Source organism: Pogoniulus pusillus, chromosome 7 (assembly GCF_015220805.1).
Source record: "Pogoniulus pusillus isolate bPogPus1 chromosome 7, bPogPus1.pri, whole genome shotgun sequence".
Classification (NCBI taxonomy): Eukaryota; Metazoa; Chordata; class Aves; order Piciformes; family Lybiidae; genus Pogoniulus; species Pogoniulus pusillus.
Window position 1 is genome coordinate 20,405,856 of NC_087270.1, and position 26,524 is coordinate 20,432,379.

Consider the following 26,524-nt stretch of genomic DNA (forward strand, 5'->3'; position numbering starts at 1 on the left):
TTTTCCTACCTTCCTGTTCTTGAGCCGTGGAATAAACCAGTTTTCTGCAGTGCTGTGGCATGTGGAGGAGATAATTCTGTTTTATTTTCCTCTTAGTAATTCTTCAATCTTTAGCCACGTCTTAAGGTCATGTTAGGCACAGAGAGATGCTTTCTGACACACTGAGTGTCACCAACTTGATTAACTCTGGTTTGTGAAGTAATTAACATGCTGCTTTTTGCTTTTTTGGTGGCATTTTCCTGCTTTTATAGCATGCATGTTTTTAGCTCTTTTAAAGCAGTGTCTTGGTACTAGAACTTCTAGATTAATTAAATACATATTTAATTGGAGTATAATCACAAGGGGAATGTGACACCCCCATATAAAATTAACTACTGTACAGTCAGAATCTAATGGAAGTTAATTCCTAACTTGCTGGTAATCTTTTCCTACATGGAAAGAAAACATTTTATCATTGCATTTAGCGTTCCTCCTGTGAGATGAATTGTCTGGAAGAAAACACGTGTCAGATGAAATAAGAACATTCTTTATACATGATTTAATACCAGTTAACTCACTGGACATCCGCTAAGACCTTTATTAAAATGATGTTTTTGCATGTAGTATTGACAGATGTGTCTGCCCAAGATCATTTAATGAATCACCTCACCCTTGAGAGTAATGACAGTCTCTCATAACTTAAATGTCTCCTAACTTCTCTGTGTTTCTTGTCTGTGCTGGAGTAGACTTTCTCTTACTTCATGCCTTTTCAACTTTCCTGCACCTTTATCTGTTGGTAGCTGAGAGACGAGTGGCATAAATCATTTGGGCAGAAACAAATCATTGGAAAGGGCAATGAAGCTGATGAAGGGCCTGAAGAACAAGCCATATGAGGAATGGCTGGGAGAACTTGGGATTGTTTAGTCTGGAGAAGGGGAGGCTGAGAGGAGACCTCATTTCTCTCTACAGGTCCCTGAAAGGAGGTTGGAGTGAGGTAGTGGTTGGTCTCTCCTCCATAATAGCGTGTGATAGAATGAGAGGAAACAGTCTCTAGTTGTGCCTGGAAAGGATTTTATTTTGTATTAGGAAATGTTTCTTTACCGAAAGTGTGGTCAGGCATTAGAACAGGCTGCCCAGGGAGATGGTGAGGTCACCGACCCTGGAGATACTAAAAAAATGTGTGGACATGGCACTCCAGGTTGTTGTTGGGTTGGTGGTTGGACTCAGTGATTTTAGAAGTCTTTTCTGACTGAAACGATTCAATGATACTAAGTCAATCTTAGTAATAAGTAAATTGCATTTATTGTCATGGTCCTAACAAGGAAATTGACAAAGTAACCTCTCTAGCGTTTAAGTTGGTATTTTATGCATTTTGTGATGAATATTTTTTGTCTTTCCTACTTCAGTTATTGTTGTTACAAAATAGAGATTTTTTTTTTCCCTAATGTAAAATACTTAGATTTCTGGATCGTTAATAAAACATACCTGCATTGCACTCTGTGCAAAATATTTGTCAGAAGGAGTAATTAAAATTAATTAATGCTTCTGGTAAAGCAGTAATTGTCCCCTGAAGGTATGGAGCACTGGACTGGAAGACGTTTTTTAAAAGCTTCCAACAAAGTAAACAAAGCCAATTTCTTTAGAAGAAAAGCTGCTTTGAAATTCGACCTGTATTGTTGCAGCTTACCTCTGGAGCTCATTTATCGCTCATTGTCCAAACAAAAGGAACTCTGAAGCCTCTCCAGGAAACATTACCAGCTACAAGCTATTCCTCAGCTCTGACCACACGATGAAGTATCACTCCTCATGCATAAAATAGAGGACAGAGGAATTGGTCATGTCTGTTCCACCCATCCCCCAGATGTTATATGACGATATGCTTACCAGGAGTAATAGCACAGCCTTTAATTATTTACAGAAGTCATAGTAGCAGCCAGTGTAATGATGATGGTGCTTCGGGTATCTAGACTTCTTCTATCTGAGGAATGTAAAGTACAAACATTAGTTAAGCAAGTGTTATCTTTCCATCACTACTACGAAGTGGCCCTACTGGAATAATCAGACTGCTGTTAACTGAAGTTTCTTTCCTCTCCATTCATATTTAACATGCTAAAATAATTAATGTAGCTGCTGTGTGATCCTATTTTCCTTTTCCCCCGTTCCTTTTACTTTCTGTCTTAGTCCTTTAGGGCTACTTTTGGAGGAGGGAACTTAATTATTAAAGAATGTTTATTTTCTAAATGTAAACCTGAGAAAGTGAAAAAAAAAACCCAAAACCTGAAAGCAAATCCCAGCATTTTATAGGAAGGTCGTTTTATAAATAGTCTAAGAATTTGTAAGACTTTGGTTTCCCAAGTGAAGTTTTTGAAGCCCTGTCTCCATGTGTGTTGCAGAGAGGCTGTAGAATACGTTGCTTTTTTGAGTGTTTGTGAAGTTGCCAGAGCACCTTTTAGACAGAGGAGGAAAATATAGTTTTAAGGAAAACCTCTTTGGCAATAACGATAGGCTAGTGTGCATGGTTCTAAAGCACCTCAGCAATATTGTGCAACTCTTACATCTAGGAAAAATATGAAAGTTGCAGACAGCTTTTATCTAACCTGACAGGGTGCAGTAAAATACAGTACTCGCATCTTAGGAGGTGCTATCTTTCCAAAAGCTGCCAAAATATGTTGGTGTGCCACAATACACCACTGCTTTATTAAACTCTCCAGAAGAGAAAGTGAGATGGGATTTACACATTTCCTGTCTCATTATTCAGAAGTACCTCTGTTCCCTTTCTTTGGGAAAACCATACTCTAAATTCTCTTTTAGAATATTCCCTTTATGACCTGAGACCTCGGATCACTCATTTGCATCAAAGGTGTGGTAGAACAAAACCAACAGGGAAAGGTTTTTTTTTTTTTTTTCTTTGGCTTTGGTGTTTTTTGTTGATGGGCATTTTGTAAACTTTGGTGTTGATAGGTTAAGAAGTCACCCAGAGGACAGGGGATATCTTGCAGCTGTGAGGAGGTACACTTTTCTCCAAGCAGAAAGAGAGTGCTGATACTCTCCCAGCATATATCTGATTTCTTTCCCTGAAAGATGTGAGAGTAATGCCAGAATACTGTGACTAAAAAAATCAGAAAGAGGTGGAACATCTTCTAGATTGGTTCTTCAATTGTCACCATTCCCTGTCTTGGAAGAATTTTAAAATCCATCCCTCTAATTTCTTCAGTGTTCCTGAATCTTCTGAGTTGATGTCAGAATAGTTGAAAAGGTACATCTATTCCCGTTCCTTAAGTGGTCTTTGCACTTGGTAGAAGATACTTACAATATTCTGTAGCTAAACGTTGTAGAAGGGAATGTTTATGCATAAAATTTGTGGAAATTTGTGGTATTTCTTCAGCTTGATAAAATTGAGTAGAAGCTTAACAGAAGGTCTGAGGCACAAGGAAAATAAATCAAAGTTCATGTTTTCTGATCTTACACACATGAAATTTCCTTTTACAATGACTTTTCAGCAGTACTGTGTTAGATCAGCAGTGTTCCTTGCCTCTTCTGAGGAATCTCTGCATACATTCCTGGCTGTAATAACATCTACACTTTTTTTTTTTTTTTAAAAGTGTTCTTTTCAGTGTTAGAAAGGAATTACATTTATGCTCTTGGGAACTGTTAATGGTTTTGATTCACTAAAGCGCTCTTTGTATGAGCAGATAACATTTATCATTTGCTTAATAACTGTCAATTTATCTGCTAATGTTGAATAATCAAAAGTAAGATAGAGAAAACACATTTGGTTATTTAACAATGCTGTTTGACTGTAGTCTTTAGTGAAAGATTATAGAGCTATGTATGTAAGAGAGACATTGGCAGCACAGGTATTTAGGGTTGGAAAAAGGATATGTTGTTGTTTTCCCATCTCTGTGCCAGGGAAAACTAAATACTGCAGTTAGCATGGTGCTTTTGTGCATTCACCCATGTGTCTCAGCGTTCAAGAGAGAATGCTGGCAAAAGCTTCATTTTTGAAGAGATGTTTCAAATATCCACAATTACCCTCTGCAGTGTACCATATGGTATTGTAGCAAATTTTGGGACTTTTGAGAAATTATGTCTTGTTTTGTAGTTTGTAAACTCGTTTCTGCTTTGCTTTGGAGCGGGTTATATTTTGATGTGTAGTGAAGCGGTATCTAGACTAGTGTAACTAAATGGAGCACAAGAATTGGAGAAAACAGTAAGTACAACAATCACACCTTCTGCAGCAGAAATGGGAGCAAATCCATGAATACCTAATTGCCTGTAGTGATGACTCTGTCCTGTACAGACATTATTTTTTGAGTGTGTTTTCAGTGCTTCCATTTTAACTCTTTCACAAAGCTCAAGACCAGAATATGTTTAGAAAGTGCTATTAAGGAGTGTGATAGACTGATGGCAGCATGAGAGAAGTTTTCATCTGACTCAAGGAGTCTTCCATATTGCAAGAAATTGTTCTTATTGTCTGCTGCATCATGGGAAGATCTTATTTTGTCCTTGGGACTGTATTGATTGAAGTGAGAACAGTGACACTAACTGCTGGTTTTTCTGGCTTGTTCTAATGTTTATGTGCTACAAAAAGCTTTATATGCAAATCTCTATATTTATTCCTTCCCCCTGCTGCAGAGTCTCTGGCTTATTTTGCTGCTTCTTTGTTGTTTTTGAAGGTATCAATCCCTAGATAATACAATTTTGCTATTTAAGTACTTCTACATTGGTGTAAGTTCAAGCATGTCTTGAGGCCAGTGAGTAGAAAACAGTTTTTAGAAGAAGAAAGCAAGCTATTCTGGAGTTATACTGCAAAGATTTTTGAATTCCTCTCAGGATTCTGGAGGCATCTGTGGCCAAGGTGACTGTCAGGGGTCCTGCTGTAGACAAGGAGGCTGGTTGGACTTCTGAATCATGAGGGCCTAGTGTACAGGTAGTGCCAAATGTCAGATTAAGTCCATCGTGAAATTACTGAGGGGCATTATGTTCTCACGAAATGCTGTTAAAATGTGGCTCCGTGTTTTGGGCAAGAAGTATGCTGCCTGATCTGTTCGAATTAAAACTTAATTAGGCCAAGTTTCTCTGAGAACCCCTAATAATTGCCTTCTCCTTTAAAACCTGTGGCTTTATGAATAATAGAAGGAAAAGATTGAACATGGCTATCTGAAGATTTTTCTTTTCCCTTTTTATGCTGTGCTTTCCTGCGGTATCTGTTTGAAATATCAACTGAACATTATTAGTTTCACCATGACTAACTCTATGGCATCTATAAAAAGTGCAAATGCTGTCTTGTGGAGCTGTTTTGTTGCTTTCAAGTAGTAAGGCTTGCAACACTGAGTTGTCTCATATTTGATAGGGAATCTGCTGAACATGAGAAAATGTTCAGACTGGACGGCTTCTTGGTCAATGTTCCACTAATAAACACCAGAGGTGGAAGTTCAAACTCTGATATTTACTGAGTCATCTTGTCAGTCACATCCGTCATCTTTGCTGTAGTTCACAAATGTTGTGACCACAGGTGTGCACACTTTGCTTACTCATTCATAGATGGGCAGATTATTGTAGTGAAACCTGGGGATCCTTGAAGCCCAAGACAATTTTGTCAGGGACTTCTTGTCAAACTGGAAAAGAAGTATGTGATAGTATTAATTTTGGCTTTGTTTATACCACATCCTGTATGATTAGTCTGCAGATTTAGAAACACCCTCATTCTGGTTTCTGTGTGCCATCTGTTGCTTACTATTAATTTCCTATTTAATCTAATGGTCATCTGCAGATGTGTTTGATAGAAGGTTGCAAGTTTCAAAACAAGTAGGTTTCTGCACATTTCTGGAAACTTATGTCCAGATTGATACTGAGGCCTCTCCTAAGGTGGAGAAATCCAGGGAGACTCAAACATCTATTCATGTGGCAGGCTGGTGCTTCCTTATTCAGTGTGGCACATTTGTCATTGACCTTACCAGCAAACCAAAAAGGTCCAGGCTGGAGGTGTGGAAGAACTGACTGTAAAGTAAGTGAAGGAAGACTGGAGATGTTGGGCTTTCTGAAGATATAGGGAGGGTTTGGAAGGTATGGAAAATATGATGGTTTATTTTACTATGTTTTTCTTTCTGTCTTTTCCTACTTGGTTTCTCTCTACTTTGTGAAGTACATACAATCATCAAATGGGGAAAAAAAAAGCTGTGTAAAGCCTTGAGGAATAGTTGTGCTATGATAAAAACTCTTGCTTTCACATCATGTCTGGTTTGTACAATATTGCTCAGTGAGATTTCTGTCAAAACAGGAATTCTTGTTATACCTGTGTCTGTGCCAACGTGCACATAAGGCATTAATGGAGAACGAACAATATTTTGTTACTTGACAAAAGAAAAAAATCCCATTAATTTTAAACAAAAAGATCAAGTGGGAAGCACTGTTCAGTAGAGAAAACTGCCTTTCAGAAGGTCATGAATGTCACTCTCATACTTTTAAAACAGTCAAACTAGTAACCAACTATATTTTGAACAACAGTATTTTTAAAATGCTTTTGCTGGATTGTTTATGTAAACATTTTCAATGGGTAAACAGATTTTTTTTTTTTCCAGGCAAAATAATACTTAGGTTTTGGGCATTGCATGCCAGTGTGAGCTAATTAAAGTCATGTTGTGCAGTAGGTCAATAGATCAGGAAGCTGGCCTAATTAGAAGAGGTAGGTAGAAAAGCATATTCGCTCTTGTTGAAAAGGAAAAGCAATAAGAATTAGTCTGGATGTGAGGAGATCAGAACCCTAGTTCTCTGCTGAACATCTGCCCTTTTTTCTTTGAATCTCACCATGCTACATGTGGAGAAATTTGAGGCTTTAGACTATCCCTCGTGAAGGATCTTTGGGCTCAGCCCTCTGCTCACATACCTCAGTCCTCTGTAACAGATAGCAATCTAGCCTCCACAAATGGAGGTCTGATGGTAGTATTCAGATCAGCTCTCCGCTGAGACCTTTCATCCTCCTTAATACTTCTAGCCCCACCTATTTTGTGTGGTTCGTGCTATCACCCCAAGTAGGTGCCTGGCCAAACTGAATAGGTGTCATCTTGGGACTGTTTTCAAGTAAGCCTTTTGTGCCAATTATTGTTTAACTTTCATTCTTCCATCTTAATAATTGAAAAACATTTCTTTTCAATAACATGTAGGTGTTGGGTGTTGTTTTACCCTGGAGCATAAACATAATTAGGAAAAATAATAACAACTAAAAGATTTTAGATGGTAGAACAGCTTCTCAACTTCTGTGTGTTTTCATCACATCAGAAGGGTGGAAGGCAGATCTATTTCAACCACGCTTTTGTTTTGTAAAGGAAAGTTGAGCAGGGGGTGGGACTGCATGACATCCAGGGTCAAATTCAGACTACATTCTTCTCTCATTTAGTGAAAGGTTATATGTTGAAAATAAAATGTATTATTACTATTAAAGCTAGTATATTTAAGGTAGCAATTTATTGGAGTGAAAGACATAATCTTTCCATAGGACCATGATGAGCTCGTCTTTACTATGTGATGCTGGTAATACTGACATGTGAAATATTTATAGTGTGGGATTGTAAGTTTACCATAGATCTTCTGGAAAGTGTCTGTCTTATAGACTGTTTCATCATCATGTTCACTTTTTGCTTATCCAGCTTGAACTCAGAAGTGTATTTCCAAGTACTTAACTGTGTAAAATTTTACCCATGATATGATGAAGGTGGGGGTTACTTTTCTTGATCACTTTTCCATCAGTGGAACCATGACATTAGATGATTTAAGTCATCTTGGTGCTCTGGAAGAGATTCTCCATTGTTCCCTCAATCTCATTTCTTCCCAATTCTTCACCTTGAACATCATCCACTGCAAGCAGAACATATTAGTCATTCTAAGACAAGGCTTATTTATGCTTGTACCCTGGAGTGAATGTTATTGTTCTGCTATTGCTCATCTGTTTGTTAGTGCCTGTTTACAACTAGAACCTTAAGAGATGGATATCCTATCATGCTGACTTCTATGTGTTGCTGATGCAGAATTCCAGTTTGATGCGAATTGCTACTTTGATCTTTTGAAGTTTGATTCACACAGATTGTTAGGGCTTGGTAACAAAGCTGTTGCCCTCCTACAATGCAAAAATTTGTTCTACTTGGTTGTGAAAATGGGATCTTTACTCCTATGATTCATTTGCAGGTACACACAGTTGGGCATTGCTGGAAATCCTGAAATCCTGAAATACATTCAAGCTAAACCAAATACTTCAAGTGGGCATGTATCTTGTTGTTTATATCTGGAGCAATATTTTAAAGGAAATCCCCTGCCTCTCCTCACTGCTTTGGTATTTAGCACCATCAGGTATCTTGGAACACATGAGATAGGTTTGGTTTTGGTAAAATTAAACTGGAGGCTCTGTCCCTAATTCACTGCACAGGAAAGTAGTAGTAGGCAGTAGTCCTAACATCAGAGAAGAAGTAGTTCAAAATAAAAACAAATACAGAGAAACAAACAAACAAACCCCTCCCTACAACCAAACCCCATCTGAAATATGTCTAGTATTTACACAACAGATTTTGAACACCAGCTGTTTTGCTCCACAGATGTGCTCTTACTGGTGTCTTCTGGTCCTAATGAAGATGTACACAAGGTGCTAAATTTTAATGGAAAAATGTAGATGGGGCTTCAATATACCACTTGTGTAGGTGGCAGTTCGCAATACCTCCTCAGGCTTTCTTCTCAAATTGATCATAGTCTCTTTTCACAATCCTGTGTATGTTTTTGTATTTGCAAGCCTCTGACTACTATGAAAGCAGAAGGCAAAGCTATTTTCAAAAGTAGACTTTCTGACAGTGAGCTGAGTAATGTTAAGAATTATGTTGAAATTTGTCCTGCATTTTGCACCATTTGCCTAAGCTGTTGTGGTGCAGTTAAAACAAAAGAATATGAATAAAGATTCTGTTTCCAGAAAGGAGGGTGATCTAGAAGTGGATTTTATGCCCAGGGTCCATAACTGGTACAGTTTTTGGATCTTCAGTATCTTCAACCATGTCCTCTCACTTTAATCTTTGTATTACAATAACTATTCGTTCTAATGGTATCAGGTTGTGTTTTAGATATGAGCCATGTATGGTTTAAAAAATCAGTAAATTTAATGAGCCTGGCTTAAAGGTTCTGATGTAACTTTCTGGAAACAGATTAATTATTTGCCATTTTTATTTCTTTGCAATCCTTTTGAAGTGGAACATTCCATCTTGTAGAGTGCTAGAAATACACCTTACCTCTTTCTCCTGTTAATGAAAGCTGTAAAGGAAGCCTTGGAAGCTTAAGGATGATTGCAAATATCACAGGATAATGTATTGTTCAGTCTTTCTACTTGTCATATTTAGTTTCTTTAAAACCTCAATTTTTGTATATTGGACATAGGTGCCTTTGAATGTGCTTACTACCACTTCTATGAGCTACTGTTGAGCCACTTTTTTTCCTTTAAAGTAATTTCTCAGACCTCTTGGATATTATTTCATTAATATTGCTCAGACTATGGAGAACTTGAGATGCTTTGCATAAATTGTTGTACAGAATTACCTCTGAAAAACTCAGTTAATACATTACATATCTGTGGAATATTGGAATATGGAATTGATGATGTTTACTCGTTAATTACTGTAGATTGCAGCTCAGTGTTGTCCCTATGGCTTGTTTGTTACATGTGATGATCACTTTGTAAATGTCAATAAAATCAAGACAAAAACCTCTAGTACAACTGGAAGTAACAACTCAGTATTTTCCTCATTAGTTTTGGCAGCACAGTAGTCTTACAAAGCAGTATGCACTAAAATACCAGCCAACTGAGTCCCACACTGTGGCTATAATTACATATTTTTGCTTGCTAATCAGTAGAATTTTTCTGTGTACACTATTATATTTTAATGATTCTGTTGCAACACCAAATTTACTACAATGTTCTCTTGAAGAAAATGGCACATAATGATTTAGTATTTATGACAAGAAGATATTAAACTAAATAATACATAATGATGCTGCGCAGATTAACCATCTCTTTAGTTCTTCTGTTCCTTATCTCTCTTTTAATAGTGTTTTAGAACACACATAAAGTTGCTTGCAAGGGAATTACCAGAACTGCCAAACTGGTAAATATAGCCATTTGAGTGGGATGTTTTGTTTCTTACTTGAAAACTACTAGGTTGTAATTTTAAGCTGTGCTTAGTACTTCAATATCCCTGCCCACAACTCATGGAGCATGAGGAGGATTGCAGCCAGCTCAGATAAGCAAGTAATAAGTTCATTAATTATAGGCTTACCTTTCTCATAGGTTAAAAAAGCTTGTGTGGGCCTTGATTGAACAAACCGTTGGAGTACAAGCTTGTGAAGGGCTGGGTGTTGAACAGCTCAGAGAAGTTCCCTATGCAACTTTTGCATTCAGAGCCTTCCATTAACTCCAAAGGTCACTAGCTATTATCAGGCTTTGTGTCCTTCTGCTTTTTAAAATGACTTTTGCCCACAGTGATTATGTTGCAAAAAAAATCAAACCCCAAGTACAGTGGGTATTGTGGAAGGCAATTTTGTATCCAGTACACTTTCCATTATCTTGTGTGTTCTCTGATGTTAAAATAAATACTTGCTCTAGAGTTTTTATTCTTTTTTTTTTTCTCCATTTTGTTTGGTGTTTTGTTTTTTTAAATTCATGGTTATGCAGTTATTTAAATTCCCTTGATCATTATGAATGTATCTGACAGGTATCTTAGGTTAGTGTAATGCTTTTCCATTTACCTTGGAATCAGAACTTTAGTGTCAGAGATGATCTATCCAGGAATGGAAATGGAAGGTAGGGTCTAATGATGTCAGCTCTTCCCCTTCACTCCATAAACAGTTAATTAGGTGTGAAGGTTGTGCTGATGCCTCTAATATTTTTGCAGATTTGGGCAATCTAACATATTGTTTAGAGTAATGCATTTGATTTCTGGTATGAGTCTGTGTCATGTCTGTACTTAATGTGTGTGATACTTCTGTATGTTGAGGGAATCATTTGATATTTCAACATTGCTGTATGTTGATTTTGTCCTAGATCTGTCCTATTTTTCCTGCCAAGATGTTTTCAGTTGTCTTTTTCTCAGATGTGTTGCACATACAATTTGTTACAGTTTTCTTAACAAAAGGAAAAAACATTTGGGACTTTTTATGGGTAATTAGTTCTCAGGCTTGTGTTAAAATGCTGTCTGAAAAAAACAATACCCAACAACTATTCATACATAATTTTCCAGTTAATCTAGTGTTTATATTTTTCTTCCTCTGTACTTATTCCATTTGAATACATAGTGATGCATTCAATTGAATTTACCTGTCGTGAGACAAATTTTATATAATGAACACTGTTAATTAATCTAGTTGGAAACAGCACTCCAAATTGAGAGGATGTTTCTGTGATTTCAGGCTGAGGGGTATCTCAATTAAATTTTCTTCCTTCTGTGGTTCATGTTTAAAGTAAACTAGCACAAGTGACTATGGCCCAAGAAATAAGAAAACCATCCACTATTCGGTAAATAAGTCATCATTTTCCTGTAGCCTGTTAAGGCTTACTGCAAGCCTTATTGATACTTAGCCTTACTCCTTTATACGTTCTGCCTGCTGCCTAATTCAGGGTTCCTACAATCACTCAGGTTTTTAAGTCTCTGCTGGAGCATGCTCAGAACTGGATGTACTTCACTTCTGTACTAACCTTTCTCTGTTACTTTCTTAATCTCTCTCTTTTGGATAATGTGTCACTTAAACCTGCATGAACATTCCATGCTGTCATAGTTAAGCTGAACCTGTATGGGTTAGAGAGCACAAGAAGAGATGATGCAGGAAAAGAAACAAATTGCTCATTAAAAGTGTTTAGAACATAGTATTTGAAATCATAAGTGACAAAACCTTTTCCGTGGCAGACCTGCCCACCTCTTTTTTGGCAAGATATTTAAGGGAAATGGAGCTACTCACCTTGCATCATGTATCTCCTACATCTGTCTCAGCCTGAGTGTCTTCTCCCACATTTTCTCAAAACCTTTACTGTATTATTTATTTCTTTTCTAGCTCTGATGTGTATTGGTCCTTGGTGCACCCACCCTACAGCTAAAGAAGAACATCACTTCTTCTGTGTTTGATGTAGTTGTACTTAGCTATAAGTCGTATTTCACTAGAGAAAACTTTCAGGCTTCAAATCTCCAAAGATGTTCGAGAGGATGCTTTTGCTGCCATATAGTCTGTGAAGAGAGGGTCTTAGATCCCATCCTTTTGCTTTTCAGTGGGGAAAGAATGGTTAACTTTCAGCATTGAAAACAACATATTTCAGTATATCTTTAAAACTTTGAGAAATGACGTACCAATAGACTGTTGGGCTGTGATGATGCACCATGTTTCTAAGGCTTTTCTTTTACACAGTCATTTTACAATTACTACTTGGTAGCCTGTTCTTTCCAAATCCTTGACCTCTGCCTGACAACTGCTGGCTGATCATACTGAATAAATTTGTATAATCATGGTATGATGACTGCTTAATAGCTGTACTCCAAATATGTAAATACCTTTTCTGGCTTAATACATTTCATCTGCCATGACTGGACTATGCATTTAGCATTTTTGAAACATTTGCAAGTATTGGAGCAGGAGTCTTATGTCTTCTCCTGCACAGCCCTAAAATGCTGAAACCTACAGAGAGGAAAAGATATATTGCAGAAAACAAACCAACCTAACCAACCAAACAAAGCCCAACAAGACAAACAAGACCACCACTAACAAAAAGAAACAAACCAACCCAAATAAAACACAGAAAAAAAATCTGAAGGGAAATAGTTACTGTGTTTGGCAGGATGTGTTGTAAATGTGCAAAAAAGTAAACAAAAGCCTTCTTTAAAGGTTTTGCACCAGTTTTTCTGTTTTCATTCTTTTTCTCTAGATTAGTAGCATGCTTTTACTCAGAGTAATCTGCAGTATTTATTTCCTTTCCAATGGTGCTGTCAACATTGCAGAGAACTACATAAAACTGGAAGATACAAACCCAAATTCTTGTATGAGTCTGAGATGCCCACAAAATGCTCACAAACCCTCCCAACAAAAGAAAGAAAGAAACAAAAAGCAAGAAAACCCCAACAACATGAAAAGTGTCTAGAGTGATGCATAAAGACAACTTGCTCAGGTTTGTGAGTTGGCAGTGCTGAAGAGTTGGAAAATTATCCTGTGGAAACATTGGTAATTTGTTTCTCTGATCTTATCCTTTTCTTTTAAGTGTTTCCTTTGGCCATAATGGCAGATAGGTTGCTGAGACAGATGGACAATGAGACTTACTGTTTTGTCTATTTGTGTGTTCTTTATTTAACAGAATCACAGAATAGTAGGTGTTGGAAGGCACCTCCGGGGATCATCTGGTCCAACCCCCACATTAAAGCAGGTTCACCTAAGTCATGATGCACAGCCACACATCCAGGCAGGTTTTAAAAGTCTCCAGAGAAGTAGACTCCACAACCTGTCTGGGCAGCCTGCTCCAGTACTCCAGCAGCCTCAACACAATGAAGCTTTTCCTTATGTTTAAGTGGATCTGCTTGTGTTCTAGTTTATGCTACTTGCCCTTTCATTGGGCACCACTGAGAAGAGACATATTGATAAGTATTCATATGATCCCCCCTCAGTCTTCTGTTCTCCAGACTAAACAGCCCCAGGTCTTTCAGACTCTAATCATAAGAGAGATACTCCAGTCTCCTGATCATCTTTGTAGTCCTCTGTTGGACTGTCTTCAGTAGTTCCCTGTCTCTCTTGAACTGGGGAGTCTAGAACTGGACACAATACTCCAGATGTGGCCTCACTATGGCAGAGTAAAAGGGGAGAACTTTGGTACAGCAGCATCAGAACAGCAGTCATCATTATTTTTAAACAGAACCTGAGTTTTGTTGCCCTTCCAGGCATGTTTTTGAAATATTTTTAGATTTTTTCTTTATTATTTCTCAGAATTTAGTATATTTCCAAACAGTGCATGAGGGAAAATAAGCTCCATAGTTCTATGCACTGGACAGAGGCTGCTAAGATAGTAGTAGTCTAATGTCATCAATAGCTTGATAGTTATTGTGGCCAAAGAGAACTTCAGTGAGATTTAAAAGGCAGTAACTTGGCTATTTACTGTGGGTTTAGCCTGTACTTGAGAAAAGTAAGCAGAAAAACTGTCGTGGAGGGGTTTCTCTTATTCCTCCTCTGTTAGGGGGAGGTGAGAAATTAATTTGAGGCCATATTAATTATTTATAATTTTTTAAATTAAAATTGATATTTTCAAATTTGTGCTACCCCCAACCACTATGTAATCAGGTTTGTTATGTGCACGTTTATGAAAACAGCTTGGATATATTTACGGTGATTTGATTATTAAATGGAAATATCAAATTATCAACAACTATAGACAGAGAGAAAGATTCCCTTAGGCTTAATGCCTCTTAACAACTATACTCTTTGCCCAGTAGGGGCTGACACTGTGTCTGCTCTTAAGACAGAGGTAACTTACATTACAAAGGAATTAAAGCTTGCTTAGATGTGTTGCTCTTAAGTATCACAGTATCATCAGGGTTGGAAGAGCCCTCACAGATCATCCCGGGATCATGTCACAGCGTGTGTCCAGTATTCGGGTCTTGGTGAGGCTGGAATCTGTCCTGGCTTGCAGGAGAATGAGAAGTGTTCCCAGTCTCTGGGGTAAACAGGATTTCTCTGACCTTCTCTCCTGGAGTGAAGTGGTCTCTGCCTTGGTGCTGCTGCTTCTGGATGCCGTGTCCAGGGATGATCAGCTGGCAGGATTTCCAGGTGCCGGAGAAGGATTTGTCATCTGTACAGCTAGCAGGCTGTGTTTGTAGGTTTGCAGACTATCTGGAAAGGGTCTGCTGAGCCAGGAATTTTCCAGGCTTACAGGACAGCTGGCAAGCAGGGTCTATGCCGGGCTGCAGGGAGACTTGAGCTCCGTAGATAAATCTGTGATAGCAAGCTTGTATATACGGCTGCTCTAGGCTTAAGTAGGGGGCTCTCGGCTCCCCATACGTGTAAAAGTGCAGGCGTGAATGTGCTCTGCTTCTCAAAGGGTTTGCAGACAGCTTAATGGCACTCTGAGATCAACTCAAGAGGGCTGAGCCTCAGTAATGTTTGCAAGAGAGTGAGGCCTGATCCTGTGTCTAGGCCATGCAAGCAGGTCTATGCTGCTGTGTGGATCAGAGCTGAGCTTGAACCTCTAAGTCTGAATGCTCTGAACACGTGGTGCTCCTTTGCACCCCTCTTTATAGACTCTGAGCCGAGATTCATGGCTCTTTTGGACATCTAAAGTGACCAATCAGGCTGGCAGTAAGCCAAACCTTACCTTAATAGGCAGTAGCTGTTTGCCTGGACCCTCCCAATAGGGGATTACCTGGGCGGACCCCAGGGGTACACAGACTGGGCGTGTGTGTGTTACACAACCGGTTTACTGCCATAGGTCCCTGGCAGAAGAACATGTCCAGGCATAAATGTTTAAGAAGAAAGAAGCAGATGAGGGGCTTGGTCCAGGTGAGGGTGGAATTTTCTGTGTGGAATTGTAGCTAAGTGTTAAGCTCAGCCAGATTTCCAAAGGGCTGTGAATGCGGGGGGTGGGGGTGGGGGGAATGGGGGGTGGGTGGGGAAGTTCTGATGTCATCTCCTTAAACATTTATATCATTTAATTTCAAGAAGGTGCAAATCCCTAAATGGTAGTTTAAATCTTAACTAAGAGAATTGTATTTGTGTCCCTCAACTGGGTAGTACAAAGAGTGTAACGAACTCTCCCAATTTCCTGCCTTTTCAGAGGGACACAGCTATAAATCTTTTCACGCGGTCTTACTCTTCATCTTTTCCACACACTTTTTATTATTTTAGTGGCCATAAGAACAGGCTTTGATGCATGAAGTTGGCCTTCAGAGTTTTTCTTGATGAAGAATGAGAGTCCTGTAATAACAGCACACTAACATTAATGGAAATCCAGTAGGCATCCTAGCAATAAAATGTAGCTAAGCCTTTTTGTCCTTCCAATCTGTGTGGCATCTAGCTGGAGATGAAGTCCTGTGACAGTGAGGGAGGCTGAGGAAAGGATTATGGTGTCACCAAACACGTTTTGGGACCACATTAAAAAAAAAAAAAAATACAGCTTCTTAATAGTCAGTTTGGGAAGCTGAGGGAGCAATTTGAGGTGAACATGAGCTGAATTTGGTCTAATAGCATTGAACAGCCTGAAATTTAACCAGGCTTCAGCTTCTCAATAAACAACAACGTGCAGCTTTTCTGCTTGCTGCAGTGAGGTATGGAAAGCTGTGCTGTGTCATTTCCATCTGTAGGGGAGTGTGGTATGTCAGGTGTCTCAATGCTAACACAATTAAAAGGAAGTGAAGGGTTCCTTTACACATGCCTTAATGTCAGCATTTTGGACTGGGAAAAGCTGGAAAAACACTACTGGAACCTTTCCTAGTTCTTTTTTTTTTCTTTTTATTTTTTTTCCTGCCAAAAGTGTGACATTTAGACAGGTTGATCAGACTCATGTTTCTCTGAGCCCTTATGCTGTTTGAGTGGGCTGACAAAAACGTGAATCCTATTGACATTATAACTGTCTACAGAATTGGAGTGCTCAGAAACTAGGAAGGATGACGTCCTAAGTGTGAGATAAAGTGGATGCTTCCTTTATTGCCTAGTTGTTTATGGAAGGAATTTATCAATCATCATTGCTAACGTGACATAACAACATTTACTTGGCTTTTCATATATTTTTAATGGGAGTTTGAGTTTCTCATATCCCAAGGTATTTGACTAAAACAAGAAATCTTCCAGCATCTGTGAGTTTACTGTTGTTTTGTGTGTTTGTCAAAGAAAGAATGATGGGGTTGCGTGCAATAAATGTAGAACATGTAAAATTTAACAGGTCCATGGTAAGTAAGCTTTGCTTTGAATCACTCTTGTCTTCTTTATTCGCGTGCGTCTTTTTGCCAGGTTATAGCACAGACATCGATTACGTTGGATCTTGCATCTGCTTTTGTTACTATTGAATGCAAACTCCATCCAGGTTAAGGATAGCTTTCTCTTAAAGCAGCCAGTAGCTTAAATAAATTAATTCAAAGCACTTTTCCCCATAGGAAGCAATAGACGGGGGGTTTTAATGCTGAGTTTAGACAATTTCAGCTAAGCAATAGTCTAAAATACAAGTTTCCCATGTATGACCTTGCAGTAAGGCCATAATGTGCTATTGCTAGAGGTAATTTTGTTCCTTGCAGCTTATGCTGGAATAATAGTTTTATTGCATCTTATTATTACTTTTCGTTAAACTCTCTGCAGCGTAGGTTAATGCCTTGATCTAATTCAGATGTAGAAAATAGAAGTTTATGAAAATAAGCATATTTAAGGAACTGTAAGTTTAGAATGTCTGTGAAGAAACATGAACCTAATTCAGTGAAGTAGCCGTCTCAAAATAAATGGTTCATCTGTACTTTTTGTTTTTAAAATTGAGACTTTAAAGACTAAAGCAGACCATGCTTCTAAACTCCATGAGATCTTGGCTAGAAAGTACTGTATAAATGCTAAGTATTTAAAATTAATTATGTTGGAGGCCTATAAACCAGTGCATTGATTAAAAATCTTCAGTTCATTAAACTTTCGAATGGCAGAGGCCATCTCTGTAATATAAACTGCTGCTTCTAGCAGCGGCGGCCGACTGGCATCTGTGTTGTAATCTTTTTAAAGATCCCCACCTTTGCTCATTAGACCAGCAGCTGTTGTCTCTTGCTGGGCAGGATTTATTTTCCCTTGCCACAGGTCTCAGAGGTGCTTTTGCAACTTTGGCAGCAATTGATTCCAATGGACTTTGAGGAGGTACTTAACCATTTTTTCAAGAGGAGGTTGCTTTTGATTGTGAGTTGGGTTTTTTGGGTTGTTTGTTAGCTTGTGTGTTTCCTCACCTCCCCCTCCCAGCTTCTATTTCCACACTTGTCTTTGCAATAGCCATTTTCAGAATGTCCACAAGGACTGAGGAGATGTATACCAGAAGTGTGCTACAGTCTGGACAAAGCACCTTCCTCTTGTGTGTCCTTAGCACTGTATCTGACATAATGACACTTTTCTGGTGTTATTCACTCCTAGTATTTTGAAGAACAGTACCACTTCACAGACAAATCATGCACAATTAACTTCTTTAAATAAGCAAACCTTCTGAATTTTCTGCTGAAAATAAGAAATGAAAATGTGGAAAAGCACCAGAGAACAGGAGCTACTATGGAAGGAAGAATATATAAATTATTGAAATATGAGATTATAAATCTGCATATGTTGTTTACATCATAATTTCAGCTTGCATACAAGGTCACAAAAGAAGTTTGGGTCTTACTATTCCTGGGGGAATTTGTTGTATTTTTTTTCCTGTGGTGTTTGATTACCTTTCTCTTTTTTATTACCATCTGCACTGCAAGGCTAGTTTTGCTGAGGTTATTTTTTTTTAAGCAGCATCCCATGATACCGTTAATTCTGAGTTTCCTGTGCTTTTGCTTCATTTGCAATTTGAAGAGATTTTTCTATAAGAAATTCCATGTTGTACATCAGTAAATTAGCTAGTTTTTGCTATGTATCCTTAACCCTTTGGTTCTGCAGAACAAATACAGTTGCTTTATAATAAGAAAGAATGTAACCTTTTAACATCCTTTAGTCAGCGGTGAGAAATATGCCAAAGATTTTAGCACATTGGTTTTAGCCCACGGTCTTTCTGCCTAAGAGCTTTATTATGATACTTGATCTTCTTCAACTCTTTTAAGAAGTTATTTTCAGGTTACTTTTCTGTGCAACCAATACCATTGACTTCAGTAGCTTTGAAGACAGTTTTTCTTCTGGACTGGGTTCTGCTGAATTGTTGGGAGAACAAAATGCTGTCCTGAGTGGCTTCTAAAACTTATGGAAGCATGCACTGAGATTACTAATGTTGTTTTAAATTTAAAAAAAAAAAACAAACCAAAACCAAACTGGAGTAGTGTTTTTATTAACTTCACACAGATGTGAACATCTTGAACTACAGAGCTAAATCTCAAGCTCCTTGAGCTGTTCTTCAGTCCTCAAATGCTGTTCATCTACAACTGAGAAACCCCTTCCACATGCTCATCCGGCCAAGCCGTGGTGAAACAGTAAATATGGAAAGTTCATTTTTATGTTCTGCATGTATGACAATGCAGCAAATAGTAGGGTCATGTTTCAAAAGACAAATTGAGCTCTTCAAGTATTTGCAGTCATCTGAAAGCAGAAGTGTTGTGTGTTTTCTCCAAAGCATTTACTTCACCTCAAAGAAGATTGTGGGGAGCATTAGGCAGCCTGCTTGTTGAGGGTCCAGTGCAGAATAGAAGAGGGACCATCCTTTGGATAGTTACCACTGTCCTACTAGATCTGGGTAGGATTATTTTAGTATTAATACTTCAAAAAAATCCTTAGAAATAGCTTAGTTTTATAAGCATGAAACTCGTATTAAGAAGCATAGTATCAGGAAGGATGCTTAGCGGCCCTGTATTTAGCATCTCTAGGTGATAATTGCCATGCTTACCAGAGCTGGAGTTTCTTGTCAGGTATAATTTGTAGTCTTGTCGGTAGGATTTTTCCACCTCTTTCCCATAGCTGTGAGGTGGCAGGTCTATTGTGTATATAAATGACCCAAAATATCTGTGTGCTTTCCATACACCTGGATAGGAAGGGCAGCCTGTAGAAAGCATACTGTGAAGCAGAGAGGGTAGTTTGGAAGCAAAATAACATTTTTTTCACTGGCTGTTGAGATAGCACCCAGCTTCTTATCACTGTCACATGACCTGAGTCAGACTGGACCATAAGTGCCTAGGGTTTTCAGCCAGTTGCACAAAGGCATTCCAGGGCAGAAACAGTGGGACATGGTTTAATATTCTCCAAATCTGCTGTGAAAAATGCAGATGAGCATCTAGTATTTATATATCAAACCGATGATACAGATGAAGTGACTGGAACCAATATATCAGATATTCTTCACTTTCCTATAAAAGTAATTTGGCAACGTGTCATTATTATAATGTAAGTATCTTCCTCCATACTACACAATAACAATAGATCATTTTTTCCCTCCTGAGGTTGTAATGTCCATAGAGTTTCCTTGTTAACAGACAAGTTACTAATCAGTGCAGACTTCCAGAAAGCAAAATACCTCACCTGTGTGTTTTGTGCATGCCCTTCTAGGTTTTTTGGAATTAGTACATCTAAGACATGTTTTAGCAAAGGCTGAAACACCACAATGAGATTTGCTCAACTATTCTATGTTTGCCTTTTTTTTTTCCTATATGTTATGCATAGAGTACATATTTGACAAAACACTTCACTGCTTGAGTTTTTGCTTTTAGAATTACCAAATTCATATTATAGATTGTATATATTATTGGAAACATAGAATGTGTACATAGATCAGTGGTCATCTCTGCTCAAGTATGTAATAAAGTAGAATCATAGAACATTTTAGGTTGGAAGGGATCTCAAACATCATCTAGTTCCAACCCCCTGCCATAGGCAGGGACACCTCCCACTAGAACTTGATGCTCAAGGCCTCTTCCAGCCTAGCTTTGAACACCTCCAGGAAGGGATCATCCACAGTCTCCCTGGGCAACCTGTGCCAGTGTTTCATCACCCTCACTGCAAAAAAACTTCTTCCTAACGTGTAATTTAAATCTCTTCTCTTCCAGTTTAAACCCATTACTCCTCATCCTGTCATTACAAGACTTTGTAAATAGTCCCTCTCCAGCCCTCATGTAGGCTCCCTTCAGATACTGGAAGGCTACTGCAAGGTCTCCTCAAAGCTTTCCCTTCTCCAGACTGAAAAGCCCTAACTCTTGTAGCCTGTCCTGAATGGAGAGGTGCTCCAGCCCTCTGATCATCTTCAGAGAATCACAATTATTTTGTTTGGAATAGACCTTTGGAATCATCAAGTCCAACTGTCAGCCTAACAACTTCATGGCCGTTAAACCATGTCTGAAAGTGCTATGACCACATTTCTTTAACACCTCCAGGGACAGTGACTCTGCCACCTCCCTGAGCAGCCTGTTCCAATTCCTGACCACTCTTTCAGTAAAGAAATCTTGACTAATATCCAGTCTAATCCTCCCCTGGCACAATTTCAGACCACTTCCTCTAATAGCAGGGAGAAGAGACCAAGTCCCACCTCACTCCAACCTCGTTTCAGGGAAGTGTAGAGAGCAGTGAGATCTCCCCTCAGCTTCTTGTTCTGAAGACTACGTAATGCCAATTACCTCAGTCACTCCTCCTATGGTAGAAAAAAAGAGGTTATTCAGAAAATTGTGAGTGGTTTGAGGTTTTTGGTTTGTTTTTCTTGAATTTTTTAATTGGTAGTTGTCCCCTCTCTCCTTCATTCTTCCATATCATCAGTTATGAAGTACATCAAATGCTAATATCCACATTTCCATCTACGCCTGTCTGGAGTATTCAATCATTTTCCATTATGCCATCTTTATAAGGGAAATATGCATGTCTGCTTGTTTGGGTTTGGCAGATGTCTTCCATTTTCCTTGTCACATGTCAAAACTGGCTATGATAGAATTGATTTTCCTCCATTAAGAATTTAATTTTTTTTTCAATTATATTTTCATCTTTCCAGGGGTTACTTTTGATTATAAAGACTGGAGGTGGACTTGTGTGGAGCTAGCTTCAGGAAATTAGAGATAGACTATCTGTATTATAGGTGCATTAAGAGCATGATGTGTCATGTGGTGGTTTATATCCGAGGAGCTGGGACTGCCTGTGTGTTGGCCATCACAGCTGGGCTGGCATGTGATGTGTTAGCATATTGGATCTGTTAACACATCGCAGTGATGAATCTGTGCTTCTACTTCCCTGCCAGAGGCAGTGGTTTCTTTTTGCAGGTTCTGTTGTCTGGCTGTGCTCTGAGATGAACTTTGATTGAAATAAATGGAATACAGGGGAAGTAGGGGTTGATTTATCCAGAGGAGTCGGTTGAGAGGGCAACTGAACAGACATTGTATAGACATTGCTCAAAGAATGGTTCCTACTTGTTGGAGGCAAGGAACTTGGGGGTGGAAATGATTAATCCACTGCCAAGAGAGTAATTGCATGGACTTGAGCCCTTGTCCAGTACTCCTGAGATGAAAAAAAATCTTCCTCTGTAAAGAATTGTGCAGAAAGTAGTAGTTTTAATCATTGGTGCTGTTTTTGTGTTAATGTCTCAGGAAATATTAGTTGGTAAAGACTGTGGTGGTGGTGCTTATAAAAATGTACTTGAGGTTTCAGTGCATGCTGGGTTACTTATCCTGCTTGGTTTGGGAAAGCATTTAGTAATTAAGTTAAAATAATTAAATTGGGTATTACAAGTGCAGGATAGATTTCAAGCATTCTTTTTTCTCCTTGAGGTTACAAAATATTATCCTTGCGTTAGCGTCTTAGAGTCTGTTGAGCAGAGATTTTGGGTAAGTTAAAAACAAAAGTTCGGCTAAGGTAGAGTAAGAGGATTTGGTGTCTTGGCACAGAGTACACAATGTGTAAGGCTAGTGGCTTGGCACCTGCATTCTTTTTAATAAGAAAACTCTAGAAAATTTGATTGGAAGTGCAACACACCACATGGTTCTGTACTTACTTTCAGTATAATATGAAGTATTACTTAAAAATAATGTTCAGAATAAATTTCAAAATATGATTTGAAAGTCACTGGCAACATGTCCAGGATCAATACTGAGTGTTAGAAGGAACAGCTTCTCCAATTTTACTGTGTCATATGAATATTAACTTTGGCATAGAACACCTCAGAAAAGGCAATCCAGTTTTTAACATTTAGATGGAGGCAGTTTCATTCAGTTAAAGATGTTCCCTGCCCCTCCATTTGGGGGTTCCTGGCTTCAGAGAAACACTTAACACCTTGTGACCCCCAGCTATGCCCTTCATGCCGAAAAGCCGGTCATCATTTCCATTCCAGCTTCCAACAATATCTCAGGGTGAGGGAGTTACTTGGTCTCCCTCCATCCTGGTTGGCAGTGAAAGGCTGGTAGGTATGCTGGATGCCCACACCTTCTGCTGCCCAAACCTTGCTGTGCTAGTCTGTGAAAAATACATAGTTCATGCTATGAACATATAATGTGCATCTCTTAGAAACCTATCTGCACTTGGATTTTCAAACCTTGCTGGGTTTTGTTGCTTCAAACATGCTGTTGGGTGCTGCTGTTCCTTTGAACTAGTTAAATCTGAAATAAATATTGAACAAGATGCCTACAGAGTCTTCTACTCTTGTCTCCTTAAGTATTTGTTTAACTATTATGCTTGAGTTTACCTTACTTGAATATTGTAGTTTGTATGATGATGATTCCTTGTGGTTAATCTTCCTCATTACCAACTTAAGACCTTACTGTAGTTAATTTGTTCACATACTTCCCTTTTGCTTCCTTTTTCTTAAACTTTTTGTTGTAATTACAGTAGATAATTTCTTTGATTTCATGTTGAGGGGGCAGAAGTGCTGTGCCAGCAGCCTTTTTTGATTCTTTGCTGCTGCTACTATTCTTTTGCTGGCTCCTAAGGGTAATAGCTCTGTTCACGCTACTTCTTTTCTTGCATACTTAGCTGCAATTGCAACTTCTAGTGATTATTGTTTAATTAACTCCAAAGTATTGCATGAATAAGGAAGAAAAAAAAAGTAAAAAATAAAATGTCAAAACAGGGGAATTCTTTCTGTTTCAAATCCAAAAGCATTATATTTTGGAATTTTTGTGTAAGGCATTATTAGGTCAGTGACAGCAAACAGTTTGCATAGCTGCTGAAATATCAGTGGGATGTGGTAGAAGAGAGATGGGCATTTAGCTGGGGATCAACTTTGTTTTCATAAATTGTAGAGAGAATTTCTCAGTGCCTTGTTTAAGACCCTTCTCTAATACTGAAATTGCAACTCTGCTTTATCTTTTCTGGGTGCTTTTTATTAACTGAAACTTTCTGTGTTTGCTTTTGTAGTGGACGGCTGCATACACAGAGCTGCTGGGCCTTGCTTAGTTGCTGAATGTCGCAACCTAAGTGGCTGTGAGACTGGGCAAGCGAAAATTACCTGTGGATATGAGCTACCGGCAAAATGTAAGTCAGCCCCTTCTCCACGTTTTCTTTTTGTTCTAGGCACATGGAGCTGGTGTGCATGCTTTATTTCCCTGTAGTCTAATTCAGCAAGGAATTAATTTTACAAAATTAGCAGTGGGACTTAATTAAGCATGTTTGGTAATAATGTCTTCCCCTCAAAGCAATTCAGGCTTTTCTAAACGATTATTTCACCTGTGTTATCCGATGAAATCCTACATGTCTCTGAAATATAAAGCATCTTTCATGTTTATTTTTTGCAAGCTAAAACATATCCTATCATATGCATAATAAAGAATTGGAAATGCTTTATGAAGTATGAACAAAATATACATTATCATATTTAAGTTCCATGGAGACAGGTTTTGGAAGTGTTGCATATTTCATATACTTCATGCAGATTCCTTGATTTTGAATATTTTGGGAGCCAAAGAGATCAAAGTGATGTATTGTGCTTTCAGATGCTACATAGGGACTGATTGGCAATTACTGTGAAAGAATCTGCCACATTTTAGCTTTTGACAGAGTGAAGTTCAATGCTGGAATGGTTTTGCACTTTGAAAGTGGCATTGTCAAAATTCCCACCCTATTTAATATAGGAAGATGGATATTTGGGCTTGTTGCATAGATGTTGAGCTTGTCTTGGAAAAAAAGTAACATGTTGACGGCATGTCGGTCAGCCAGTCTATTATGTAAGAGTAAAAAGAAGGAAATCTCTTCAAGTTAGGATCTTACAGAATGGTATATTAAGATGTGATCCTACAAATACAAGAAAACATTTCAAACAGCATGTAAGTACAACTCAAACTCCCTTTTATATACACGGGGAACCTGGCTCATTCAGAAGTGTTTAGATCCACTGTTTTAATTTATTCTATAATTTTTTCCCATGTAAAACCAGATGTTTATTGCAGCAGCAACTATCTTTTTGGGTTTGTATGGCCTTGAGCACTTAAGGTAAAGAAGAAAATTATGTTCTCAGTCATTTGTTGGCACCTTCTGTGGTGAAGATGAGAGCTACCAATTATTTCCTTGACAGTGATAATTGCTGTATGTGGGCAAACTTTACAATTTTACCACATGTTAATGATTATTTTGGAAGGGTTAATTTGACTACATGTCAGGGAAATTGTTGAGGAAGATCCAGTGTGGTAGTTCCATTGGATTTGTATATGGTTAACATGTTCCTCAGATTTCTGTAAACCATTTCTATTACCGTTACATGGTAATGTTGACAGTTGATTCTTTGCCTTTAACAAACTGAATCTTGAGAGACAGAAAAGCTGCCAACCTGTAAGTGCACTCACATATTTTTGTGAGGAAAGTGAAATCCAAGGTACCAAAGCAATGAGCACTGAACTGTTTTAGAAAGAGACAGGGTCATGTCTGAGGTGTGGCCTTCTCCTAAATTTTAGAGCAGTTTATTGGGTCTTGCTCAAGTTAGGTTTCTAGAATGGGATCTAGTTTGAAGACTATAGGAAAAAAATTGGTTTGTTCTTTATGTAGGAATAATAAACAAAACTATGCTGAAACTCACTATCACTTGCAGTTGGAAATGAGACCTGCAACCAGACACAGAAAAAAAGTCAATATTCTGCTTAATCAATATTCTTAAAAATTGAAATAGCATCAAAGACATGTCTGTCTGTATTTGATCAAGGAGAAAGGTACATTCAGCGACAAACAGGCAGAGAGAGGGAACTATACAGTTTGCATGTAGATGCAGAGAATTAGGTAATTTTTTTTTTTTTGCCTTTTTTTTTAAATGTATTTATTTCACCAACTGTTGTTTTCTTTTACTTTTCCCTTTGGAAGCTTCTGGGTTTAGGTTTATTAAATTATTGTACCATTTACACCGTTCATCCAAAAGTGATCAGATACTCATGACTGTTTTCATTTGTTGAAGAGCTATGGAGCCACTGGATATTTTTTGTCACTTAGTGTCAATTTGTCGTAATTGTAAGACAATCTAACTGTGTTGTGGGGAGAGCAGTGACATGATGGGAGGTCCAGGCTTCTTCATCCAGGTGTGCTGTGATGCAGTTTTGTATGTCAGCAATTTGCTGAAGGTTGGAGATGAATGGATAACTTGCCAGCTTTCCTAATGAGTTTGCTTTTCACTTACCTATTTGTGTGTAGAAGACCAACTACAGTAATCCATTAACAGACTGACTAATCCAATGATTGTTTTGTTGTCTCTGCTCTTCTTCTGATTGTAGTTGGATGAATAATGATAGTAACTGTGAAATCTACTTCCTAGCATGATGAATTGTTATTTTTTTCTGTTACTTAAACGGATTATAAAAAAGTGCAATCATATTTCCTATCCCTCTGGGATTTTCTTCTCTAGTTCTTGTTCCTGAAATGCTTTGCCTTGGAAGCAGTTTGTAGAAATCAGCAAAATTGCTCTGGGATGGAGCAGCCT

General features: G+C 38.3%; 1 protein-coding gene across 7 annotated transcripts in view; it reads left to right on the forward strand.

Annotated features, from left to right (window-relative positions):
• The window catches only part of MACROD2 (mono-ADP ribosylhydrolase 2), a 1,034,078-nt gene that overhangs the window by 266,161 nt on the left and 741,393 nt on the right, over nucleotides 1–26,524 (forward strand). For 6 of the 7 annotated variants that reach the window (XR_010302823.1, XM_064146159.1, XM_064146160.1 and 3 more), the window contains exon 5: nucleotides 23,986–24,102. Coding sequence is in view for 6 of the 7 variants with exons in the window: in XM_064146159.1 (XP_064002229.1) it covers nucleotides 23,986–24,102 (117 nt within the window). In the remaining variant the exon portion in view is untranslated. Of the gene's footprint in view, nucleotides 1–8,160; nucleotides 8,323–23,985; nucleotides 24,103–26,524 lie in introns of all 7 variants that reach the window. The other variant, XM_064146163.1, reaches the window with a different exon arrangement.